The sequence below is a fragment of the Dermacentor albipictus genome, chromosome 2 (assembly GCF_038994185.2).
Source record: "Dermacentor albipictus isolate Rhodes 1998 colony chromosome 2, USDA_Dalb.pri_finalv2, whole genome shotgun sequence".
In the NCBI taxonomy this organism is placed as follows: domain Eukaryota; kingdom Metazoa; phylum Arthropoda; class Arachnida; order Ixodida; family Ixodidae; genus Dermacentor; species Dermacentor albipictus.
This window is the reverse complement of record NC_091822.1, coordinates 145,365,720-145,377,834: the sequence shown is the minus strand read 5'-3', so window position 1 is coordinate 145,377,834 and position 12,115 is coordinate 145,365,720. Positions and strand designations below refer to the sequence as shown.

Here is a 12,115-nt window from a genome sequence, read left to right as displayed (position 1 = left end):
TCGGCAGCTGACCATGCATCATCATCATCAGCAGCAGCAGCATCATCATCATCATCATCATCAGCCTGGTTACGCCCACTGCAGGGCAAAGGCCTCTCCCATATTTCTCCAACAACCCCGGTCATGTACTAATTGTGGCCATGCCGTCCCTGCGAACTTCTTAATCTGATCCGCCCACCTAACTTTCTGCCGCCCCCTGCTTCGCTTCCCTTCCCTTGGAATCCAGTCCGTAACCCTTAATGACCATCGGTTATCTTCCCTCCTCATTACATGTCCTGCCCATGCCCATTTCTTTTTCTTGATTTCAACTAAGATGTCATTAACTCGCGTTTATTGCCTCACCCAATCTGCCCTTTTCTTATCCCTTAACGTTACACCTATCATTCTTCTTTCCATAGCTCGTTGCGTCGTCCTCAATTTGAGTAGAACCCTTTTCGTAAGCCTCCAGGTTTCTGCCCCGTAGGTGAGTACTGGTAAGACACAGCTATTATACACTTTTCTCTTGAGGGATAATGGCAACCTGCTGTTCATGATCTGAGAATGCCTGCCAAACGCACCCCAGCCCATTCTTATTCTTCTGATTATTTCCGTCTCATGATCCGGATCCGCAGTCACTACCTGCCCTAAGTAGATGTATTCCCTTACGACTTCCAGTGCCTCGCTGCCGATTGTAAATTGCTGTTCTCTTCCGAGACTGTTAAACATTACTTTAGTTTTCTGCAGATTAATTTTTAGACCCACTCTTCTGCTTTGCCTCTCGAGGTCAGTGAGCATGTATTGCAGTTAGTCCCCTGAGTTACTAAGCAAGGCAATATCATCAGCGAATCGCAGGTTACTAAGGTATTCTCCATTAACTTTTATCCCCATTTCTTCCCAATCCAGGTCTCTGAATACCTCCTGTAAACACGCTGTGAATAGCATTGGAGAGATCGTATCTCCCTGCCTGACGCCTTTCTTTATTGGGATTTTGTTGCTTTCTTTATGGAGGACTACGGTGGCTGTGGAGCCGCTATAGATATCTTTCAGTATTTTTACATACGGCTCGTCTACACTCTGATTCCGTAATGCCTCCATGACTGCTGAGGTTTCGACAGAATCAAATGCTTTCTCGTAATCAATGAAAGCTATATATAAGGGTTGGTTATATTCCGCACATTTCTCTGTAACCTGATTGATAGTATGAATATGGTCTATTGTTGAGTAGCTTTTACGGAATCCTGCCTGGTCCTTTGGTTGACAGAAGTCTAAGGTGTTCCTGATTCTATTTGCGATTACCTTAGTAAATACTTTGTAGGCAACAGACAGCAAGCTGATCGGTCTATAATTTTTCAAGTCTTTGGCGTCCCCTTTCTTATGGATTAGGATTGTGTTAGCGTTTTTCCAAGATTCCGGTACGCTCGACGTTATGAGGCATTGCGTATACAGGGTGGCCAGTTTCTCTAGAACAATATGCCCACCATCCTTCAACAAATCTGCTGTTACCTGATCCTCCCCAGCTGCCTTCCCAGCAGACCATGCAGTCATACCCTAAAGTCTAGGCGAAGTTTGAGGGGCTTTATATATTTATGCTCGGCATTGTAGCGTCAACAAAGGGGCCTCGAGAGAAAGAGGCGCTAATTTCTTCAGCCCTTCAGGGAGCGCCGGTTCGGTGTCTAAATCAACCAGATTCAGGCAAATGAGGCGGAAGGGGGTGGGGGATATGATAAAAATAAGTATGCTTACATTTCCTGGAAAGAGGCTCGATCTATTTCTTGCACACATCGCAGGAATTACTTGTGAAAACGTGTGCCAGATCCTCTGCTTTATTTCATTACCGCACACAGCAATAAATCATGTCATCTCTGACATTCGGCTATTTCTAATCAACTCAGAAGATCTAGTTTATGCTATGAATATTTGAAAACATTTTTTTCATTCTCTTACGGAGGCAAGAAAACTAAAAGTTATGCCGTCTGCCACTTGTACTTGTTTACCTTTCTTGCACCGCTTCTCCGGCTATAATTTCGCTATTCAAACGCAAAACACTCGCAAAATTTGTTTTCTTTCTATACTTGTGAAGTTATGCATTCACGAACAATACAGCCGTTTTGTGCCTCCCGAAGTTGTAGCACGAGCGTTGGAACATATCACGAAAGCAGACGACAGCTAACAGGTTATATAATTAGCGCCACTCCGCCCATACGCTCTGCCCCTAGCGGTATGGTGCACATGTACTGGAATAGGGTAGCGTGTCGTCCAGTGGCGAAAACGTGCCTCATTTTGCGATGACGGCCGGTGTTCTGGCCGGTGCACGCCGGTCTACTGCAGCGCCACCTGTTGCTGCAGCTTGTAGTTATTTGCTGGCAAGAGGAAAAATAATGGTGCAACACAGGGCCCCCGGGATTTGCAGTTATAGTGGTCGCGGAGGTCATGAATGTACGTACGGAGCTCGCTGATTGCTTGGTGTGGTTTTCCCTGCCGCGTTTGAACAATGTGAGCAGGAAGTGCTGCCTTTCTAAACATATCTGTGTGTGTATGTGCGTGCGCATTTTTTTTTTTTTAAGTGAAACCTGGCAATCGCCTTTCTGGCTGATGCAACATGAAAGGAATCCCATGCAACCCATCAGGCACAGTGCAGGTGCTCTTTCCAGGCTTGTTATTTCTGTGTGTTTCGAAATACTAAAAACATATGCGTGCTTACTGAACGCAACGAGTAGACGAGTGTTTGTCATCTGCAACCGAAACGCTGAGCAGACGATCAGGAACACTGCATTATCTGTGGTTGGAAACGTGCAAGCTTAGGCGCCGTTTTGATATATTCCAACAGTTTGTATAGTGTTTATTTTTTGTGAATTAGGTTAATTTCAATTGTTTTGAGAGCATTTTAGTTAAATGCAGAAAGTTTTGCACAACATGTTTAAATTTCGCGCGTTAGGCACGCCGGTCTATCGCAGCACCATGCTGGTGGGGTCAACGCAGAAGCGTCCCCGGTTCTACCATTGTTTTGCTGTACGGACGACACACTGCTCCATTCCAGTACACCATACTAGCGGCAAAAGGGTTGAACTAGACCAGGCACGATGGAGAAGGCACATGTGTGCAGATCTGGAGTTCAGTAGGTCATGGTCAGAACTATGCCGAAACCAGGACACCGGCTCCCCAAAGATTCCTCTAAGATATGGAGGTTTCATAGTGGCCAACGCGGCTCGTGCCCTTCCCGCTACTACGCCCACCAGCCTGCTGTGCCATGACGTCACGACCACACATGCATTGTTATCCTCCCAAAGGCTTTCCTTTTCCAGTTGCCCCATAAACATTTTTGTTTTCTCATTTGTTCAAATTATATATTTCAAAACGTTCATGTCTGCATTTTATATGTGTAAATCTACTCTACCTTATTGTTATTACAATTTACTTGTAAAGCTTTCATTAATTCAATAAGCCACTTGTGCCAGGCAGAAGGTCCAGAAGACTGAGTATCCTGCACTTCCTTGTGGAGATTGGGTGACCGATCCGTTCCTGCTGGAAGGAAGTCGTGGCGAAACAGCGTGAACGATCTACCGGGCATTACGCGCGAGATTCCGGCTTTCTCAGGAAGGTTATGCCACCAAAAGGCACTCAATGAATTCCGCATATTAAAAGGAATGTGTAGTTCGATCTCATTAATTCATTTTTAGCTCATTGCAGTCCCTGGCAAATGTCCAAACAAAGTATCAAAAATGCAGCAACGACATATCGACCGACGATTACGATATTCCCTAACAGGAATTTTGAGCTTTCTGAATTCACGAAATAGTGTGGAAAAGAAGTTAACGACAGAGTCATCTCAGCAACGGTACCGAGCCTCTGCTGGGGCAGCTCGTTTAGCAGCAGCGGCAGACGAAGAATTTCCACCGGCTGCATCGCTCATTGTTCAGAAACAAAGCGTGAACACGCAACGCGTGGCCCGCGCTTTGTTTCCATATATGGTATCGGTGGGCGCGCTCACCGCATACCTCGTCGCCGCCGTGGAGAACGTCCGTTTTCCTTCTCATCCTATCCCCATACTCTCCTCTTCCGCTTTCCTCCTCATGCTTCCGCTGCACCCTCCTCCTCCACTTTCCTTCTCGAGCTCTCTTCGCTCTCGCCGTCTGTCGTCTGGCGCTGTGCTCCGCTTTCGCTCTTTCATACTTCGCTGTGCTCGTTCGCTCGGTTACGCCGAGGGACGCCGACGCTCAACGCAGAAACGGGCGCCTAAAGCCCAGACCACACGTACGCTTGCGGACGCGCGCAAGATCGCTGTCTACGCGCATTGCAGCTGCCACCCCTCGTGAGGAATGGCGATTCGCATCCACAAGTGACGCGCGACAAGGCACGCTCACGGGTTTACCAATGCCTCCTTTACTAGATGCCAGCCGCGTTGCTCGCTTTCCCATTGCGGCGGCGGTTCCCTTCGTTGAAGTTAGTTCAGCATAAATTCCGTGAGGCGGCGCTCGTTGCCTTTTCAACTTCCGGCGGATGTGGCAGCAGCGGCTGAATGCAGTAGCGATGGCTGAATGCTCCGCGGGCGCTTTATATTGCGGGCGTCAATTAGCGAGCGTTATCACGAGCCTCCGAGATGGCAACAGACGCCATGGTAATCTCGGAGGCCGCAGCGCGTGATCTAGGTTGCAGACGTCCGCCACAAGCGGCGCTCGTTGCCTTTTCGCGGAGGAGAGAAACGGGAGAGGGCCAGGAACCGAGTTTACGGACAACGCGGCTGGCATCTAGTAAAGGAGGCATTGGGTTTACTCATAGACGCCTCGGCAGACGCCACTTCGTACTTTGTTATCGACAGTGTTTCAAAATGCTTTATTATCTATAAACGTAATTGTTATACTTTTAAAGCTGTTAGATCAGCACAAAAAGTAAAGAAGAAGCAATTTCCTGCATGATATAAATTTTCTTCACTGAGATTTGCTTGAACCGCGCCGCGGCTGCGTAGCCGGGCGCACCGACGCGAGGCATGGCGAGGCAGCCCGAGAGCGCGATAACGGAGAGAAGCTCTTCGTCGTGCTCGCGCCGCGTTTCGACGTGTACGAGCCGCGCCGCATCGTCTGCGCATGCGTGGGTGCGCGGACGCGAGCCAGCGCGCGTCCGCAAGCGTACGTGTGGTCCGGGGTGGCGCTCCAAAAGAAAGTCACCTCCGAGAGGTGGTTGCTGCTAACCATTGTCGCTGGCGGCTTTCCGGTTACCGTGGTGTCCAGCGCTCCGACGGCTTCCTCGAAGCCGTCGATAACCATCTGCTTGACGTCGGGTTCGGCCATTGCGCGGCTTGTGAACAGCGGTTCGGGGCGATCCAACTGGAGGATGGGACGCCAGTGCGCGTCCGCGCGGGCGTCTAGGTCAGGATGCCTGTCGGGATCCGCGCCCACGTCCACGGTCACGAGAGTGGCGAGACCCAGATCCACCATCAGTTCGGCGGCGAAGCGCCACACCATCGCTTCTGCACGCTGGTCCCGGGGGACACCGTTGGCTTCGAGAGGCCACCGGCCGATCTGCCACGACTTGAATAATTCACGCATGACTTCTACCGACGTTTGCGCCACCTGCAAGCAGCGCGCCAAAGCTATAGCCTTAATATTTAGGGGGAAAAAAAGCATTGCTGTTTCGCCCTAATGGCGAAGCTTCGACAGCGGCAGCAAAATAAAATATTACACAGTCAAAAAACTCCCTCGACCATTTCAATGGACGCGTCCGAAATAGCCATAGGATCCTTAACTCAAGCAGATTGGTGTGACCTCCAACGTTGGACGAGCGGGAGGACGGCGCGCTTCAAGCACGGGCTTCAAGGCACCTTCCAGCCATCTCGGCTCGCCTTGCGCCCCCGCACTCGCAGTCGCAGCAAATCACGTTACCTCCAACAGACGGAATGCCCAACCGAGACGGAATGTCCAACGAGACTGAATGTCCACCGAGTCTGTATGTCCACTACTGGACGTTCCGTCTCACTGGACATTCAGGGCGCAAGCGCCGCGTCATTACTATTTCCAATTAAAAAGAAAAAGAAAGAAAGAAACAGCGGGCCAGTAGTCGTAACATTTCCCTATAAGTAAAACGTACGTCCAAAGCTCGGTCGACGAAGCGGCGATCATCTGTCCATCACCCATCGATGCGTCATATAAGCGGCACAGGCCGTGGGCCTGGTCAACGAGTAGGTACCCGTGATTGTTTTTTAATATTGGCCCCGATTCATCGAAAACGGCATGCAAACAGCTGCAGAGGCGACGCGCGAGGAGCATTGGGAATCCCGTCTGCTTCAACGGGTATACGCGCTGTTAGGAATGGCCGGACGGGGTGGCAACGTGCCAGCTATTTCAGCCCGCTGCACGTGTCTCCAATCCAACCGGACGGGGCGCACTTCAGAGAACTGCGGATAACCGGCAGCCACGTGGCGCGGGGTCACCTCAGGGGAGTTCTCGAGAGGAGGTAATTGGCGGAACCTCCCCATGAGCTTTTCGAGACACCAGACAATGTGGTAACCGGGCGCGCCACCCGGGACGGAGCAGAGTTCTACGAAGCCCCTCTGACGTCGGCTCCGGACCTTTACACCAGTGTGTGTGTGCGGCACGTGTATGTGAGCCCTTCTCCACCTCCAAAAGGGCGGGTCATCTTCGGTGACGTCGAACGGTGACGTCGAACGATGACTGGACGAACGTTTCCGTCCGCTTGGAATCAAGGGGGGACCAAGTGCTTATAAGCAGCGATTGTCGGCTGCTAGTGTGTGCTCGTTGTGTGCTCGTTGTCGTGCTCGAGATGTACTAGTGAGCTGAATGCTCGTTGTCGTGTTCGAAATGTACTCGTGAGCTGTGTGCTCCTAAGCTGTTTTCTGTATGTTAGTCTTGCGGGCTCCATTTGGGAGTCACGCTAGACTGTCGATGTATGTCTTGTCTAAGATGTAAATAATGTAAATAAATCCTGTTCACCTAGTTCCTCCCAAGTTCATCCCTACAACTACGACCGCTCCAATCCCGACATATGAATGGCAGCGGTGAGATCGGCCTACAGCTCGTAGATCGTCCGACAACTCGAAAGGTGGCAGCGGCGAGATCGTCCGACGACTCTGACAACGCTTTACGACAGATCCAAGCAGCGCTCGTCCGTATACGTGAGCCGATGTACGTATGGTTGTTCAATGATGCATTAGCTTCTGCAGTGCTCATGGACAGTCTCAACGACAATCATTTATTAGAAAATACTGTTGCCTCAAACTCTAACAGAGTAATCCCATTATCTGGCTAACACTTTTCATTCCGTATTATCATCATAAGATAGGGCCTCCCGAAAGCGCTGCCGAACTACCTGACCGCGCAATAACACAAACATAGTATGCACGTGACGTCACATCCGCTGCTGTCGTCGGCTTCCGCCATCTTGGGGTACCTTATCAACAGGCGCGCGCATAGGCCTATAGGTTCCCCAAGATGGCGCTGCTGTAAACCGGAAGTCGCGGAGTATCATTGAATGACGTACGTGCATACTATGTATACCTTTCGTTGATTGTCACAGAAAGCTGCCCGCGGTGTTCCGGGCGGGCTGCCACGTATATCCAGTGCAGACGCACCTTGCTGCGCTGCGTGCAGGCTTCATAGATGCCGGTGGCGTGGATGATGTCCGGCTCTTTCGAGAGTTTGGCGGTCGCCAGCAACCCGCGCAGGAGCTCGTCCTGCAGCAGGCTGTCGGTCGAGACGAACGCGCCGGGGCCCCGCGGAACGCGCTGGACCTCCGCCCAACGACCGCACACGTGCTTGTAGAAGTTGACGCACGCAGGTGTCTTCGCGTGGTCCACCAACGAACTGCAGACGGGGCAGTGGAGCCGCTTTGAATAAAGTCCCTAGATAAAGGAGTTTGGAGCGAGGTTTTGTGTGCGAACCTTGCCGGACTTTTCAGATTGCGACGACTCGACTAGCAGAGTAGGTTGCACGCGGGACAGCACCATACCAGCACCATACCAGCACCAGGTGTCCAGCCCACTGGCCTTGTTTATTACGGAATTACTCGGCGATAAGACGGATGACACCTAAATATCTTCATTGCAACTAATGCGAGTCATCGAGAGCACAATTCCTTTAATAAAACAAACCTTTCTAGGCTTTATATGCCTATACACTTTCCTAGGGATAGGGATTTGGCAAACCTGCTTGGGCGGTCTTTCGCCGAGTAAAGTGCAGTTTACTGTTGCGTTATCTCTAAGATCAACCCGCCCTAACCTGCGCGCCGACCCTAGATACAGTGTCATGTAGCACAGGGTGCCAATACCGGAGACAGCATAATGCGCGGTCACTTAGTGGGGGTCTCCGCGTCTCTCCGTAGTCGTTACATCTGCCAGGCTAATCGCTAGGGTGCAAAACGCTCTGTAGAATATAATCGGTAGCATGGCATTTATTTAACGCTTCACGAAAGGTATACGCTTCTCACCTTCAAACAGGTGGGTTGCATCTGCATTTGTTTTTACTGTCGTTCGGCTGATAAGAGGATATATACTGATAAGAGTATCTGTACAAATATTGCCGCAAGGGACTTTGGCGCGTCTACGCGAGCTGCAAGCATCACGGTTGTCACCGCGGCAATGATGGACTCTCCTTCACTATATAACTATAACACTATAACACTATAACTAAGTTACTAATGTATAAAACTTTAATTCGCCCAATCCTAGATTATGCTTCTCCTGTCTGGAACCCTCATAAGCAGTGCGACATTAACTCCATTGAGAGCATACAACGAAAATCTATTAGGTTCATATATCGTCGCTATGATCACTATTTTTCACCCTCTCGTGCCTTATCTTCTTTGAACCTAACCCCTTTATCCATACGCCGTCATATTGAGTCATTTAAGTTTCTGCAAATTTATATATATTCCTTCAGACATTCCTCGGTCAAGTAGGAGTCACCATAACCTTAATATTAAGCCTTACTTTGCTCGGTCTAATAAATTTAAATACAGCTTTTTCCCACGTACCATTGAATTCTGGAACTTAATTCCCGGAACAATTAGGTCACTGCCATTAAATGACTTCCTGTTAAAAGTTAACCACACCTGATTTTATGTATTTTCTTGTTGTTACAGTGTATTTACTCATTCTCGTTTTTGTGTTGTGCTATCTTGAGTTTCATTTGTGTCATCTGCCTTATTTCTTGTGAATTTTTAATGTTATTGTTTACTTGGTTTTTGTATGATTTTCTTTGTCTAACCCACTCCTGCGATAGCCCCATATAGGGGCTGCAGTATGTACAAATAAGTAAATAAATAAATAAATATATACATAGATGCCTGCCGCGTGCGCCGAGAACTATATATGCTCCAAACCCTCTCTTTTCCTCCTCTCCACGATGTGTCAGGCTGCGAGCGCCCCCACATTTTGGTGAAATTTTGCAAATCACGCGGCTGTTTCTTTTACACCGTGGAAGCGACGAGCGCCAGATGCTTATGATACCTAGGCCGCTTGACTATATCGTTACCACGCCTTAAAGGGGTTGGGACACCAAATTTTGAGGCTATAAAAAGCTTGTTGTAGGCTGCTTCCGCATGCAAGGACACCCAGAACGAGGTATTGGACGCTGCAAACATTTCAATATAATTTTAATTCAGCTCCAAAAAGTCATTAAAAACTCCTTCTCGTAGTCGAGACCCATCGCTAGCGCGGCAGTTACTACGTCACAGAGGAGGAACGAAAATATTGACTTCATAGCACACTAGCACAAAAAACGTGACCTATGATGAGTAGCGATGAAATGCCGATTACGGAGCCTGCAGAGCCGAGCGACCGAGCATAGCCTCCACTATGACCGAGTTACAGGCATATAAAAATCCTTTCTTAATGCAAAGAAGGGGTAACGCGTGCAGATACGGACACAAGAGGAGAGAAGTGGAGAGACAAGAGACAATTAAGAGTATATATATATATATATATATTCGACCCAATTTGACAACTAATTTTACGGCTTGCATAGCTATTCTGCTGCACATCATCGACATTACTGGGGCGCTATAACGTAAAGCTATTCCAATTCTGCAATCAGCCCTCCATGAATGGCCAAAAACTATTTTGAACCCCGCCCCCCCCCCATACCCCGCCCCCTCACTTCGCCCGTCACTCGACGTCACGAAAACCGAGATAGCTTCCCATCTCATATGACGCGTACACACTGATTATGCATCATTGGACAAACAAACAAAAAAAGTTATTTCTGATTCGACGCCTTTTAGCCATTAACCCTCGGCTATTGGTGAAAAGTTTTCGGGCTGCGCCCACTTCAGCTGCCTGGCACGCGACGTCACAAAACCGCGAAAACTTACCGCGTCTAAGTGACGTGTACGCGTTGAAGATGCATTAATATGCCGAACAAAACTGATTTTTTTTTTTCTGAATAGCCGCAGGCTGCCCCGTTCCGATAGGAATAGAAGATGGCTGCCGCCGATCGCTCAGGCACTGGCTACTCCCACCTGCCGGAGAGCTTGGGTTTATTTGAGTACAATAAACTTTCTTGCGTGGCCGTTTTCAAGCACTTTCGGCACGTTTACGACCTCGCTCTGCCAACTCTTCTTTGCCGAGGATCCGTTTTAGCGGCATTCTTATCCTTCCGTTGCATGCCGCCGCGGTTTTCGATGAGCCACTTCAAGCAAATGAACAAATAGCGGACCAATCGCAGACCCTGGCATCACCCTCTTTCACCGGTTATCGATTTTCAGTGCACTGGCTCGGCCCCATCGGATCCCTCCCCACTTGAGCGTGATCCTCGCCTCTTGTCAGCCAATTAGATAAGACAAGCCGCTCAGTGTAGGCAAGTGATGTCATTTGTTTTTAAAGGAAACAAAAGTGACCTCTTATAAATGAGTAGAGCGTTTGATGGGTCTCTTCAGACAACCCTGCGGGTCACCGCCCGATGCTTGCATCGGCGGGTACGCAAATTTAACGTCAGCAGATTGGGATAGTTTTACGTTATAGGGCCCTCAATGAGAACAGCGATGTGGGCGAGTTGTCTTAAGCCCATGGTGCAAATTTCTGCAGCGTGAAACCAGAAACAAACAGCTAATCTCAATAATAATAAAACATTGCCAATACTTTGTGTTCAGAGTGAGATTAGATAGCGAAGGTAAATTTTACCGTTTCTTTCTTGCTGTCACAATGGAGTGCAACCCGCAATCGCGAATTCAGATCAAAGAGGGCGGCCTGTGCGCCGCCATGTTGTTACGCAAACACGGTAGCCGGCGGAAGCCGCGCCGCGCGCACTTCTTCCGCCGGGGACACGACGCGCAACGTCGACGGATCGCCCTGTGCAAGGGCCGAACTTTTCGTTCTAATGGATAACGACTTGTTTGGAATTCCAGTTTGCCCTACAGTCTACTGATATAGCGACATTTCTCTCGGGCCGCCATCGGGAAGGTGCGATTAAGAGAAAAATTGCAACAAAACCCGAGGTAGGCCGCTTCGTTGTTGCAGAACGACGTCGAACACTCGTACACGCCGGCGCCCATCGTTACCCCCGGTGGCGGCAGCGGTAGCGGTGGTTGTGGTGGCTGTGGTAGCGGTGGCTGTTTCGCAGGGGTCGTCTGTCTACCCGGCTCTGTGCTAGGCGTTCCCGCTCCTCCGGTGGGCGGTCGACTGCGCGCGTAAATTTTTACGCTGTCAGACGTTGAGCGAACCCCGTGCGAAGCGCGAAATGTACAGAAAATCCCCGAAGAAAAGTGCACTGAGAACTGCGACGAGCACGTGTTTGAGCCAGTATAATCGCGACAATGGACGTTGTTTCCTCTGGCGCACAAAATATACATCTTATTTACAGTGAAGCTAGCTGTACGGTTCCGTGGATTTTTCGTGTCCGTCAACAAATATGCGGGTGCAAAATGTCATTTCCCGAATTTGATGCAAAATCACGTCATTCTATGCAAGAGCTTGTATGTCTAATCACTTGGATAAGCATCTTCAGTCGATTGTATGTAGGTATAAATAGGCTCCATTTTCAAGATCAGTAGGCTCAGTAGATCAGTAGTAGTAGATCAGTAAGTGAGTGAGTGAGTGAGTGAGTGAGTGAGTGAGTGAGTGAGTGAGTGAGTGAGTGAGTGAGTGAGTGAGTGAGTGAGTGAGTGAGTGAGTGAGTGAGTGAGTGAGTGA

The 12,115-nt window shown here is 49.3% G+C and overlaps 1 protein-coding gene across 3 annotated transcripts in view; it reads right to left on the bottom strand.

Moving 5' to 3' along the window:
• LOC135904685 (treacle protein-like) overlaps nucleotides 1-12,115 on the bottom strand; it is a 40,916-nt gene that overhangs the window by 17,436 nt on the left and 11,365 nt on the right. For 2 of the 3 annotated variants that reach the window (XM_065435600.2, XM_070534062.1), the window contains exons 2-4: nucleotides 11,417-11,605; nucleotides 7,562-7,793; nucleotides 5,166-5,546 (exon numbers count right to left, since the gene is read on the bottom strand). In XM_065435600.2, coding sequence (XP_065291672.2) covers nucleotides 5,166-5,546; nucleotides 7,562-7,793; nucleotides 11,417-11,605 — 802 coding nt within the window. The remainder of the gene's footprint in view (nucleotides 1-5,165; nucleotides 5,547-7,561; nucleotides 7,794-11,416; nucleotides 11,606-12,115) is intronic. The other variant, XM_065435601.2, reaches the window with a different exon arrangement.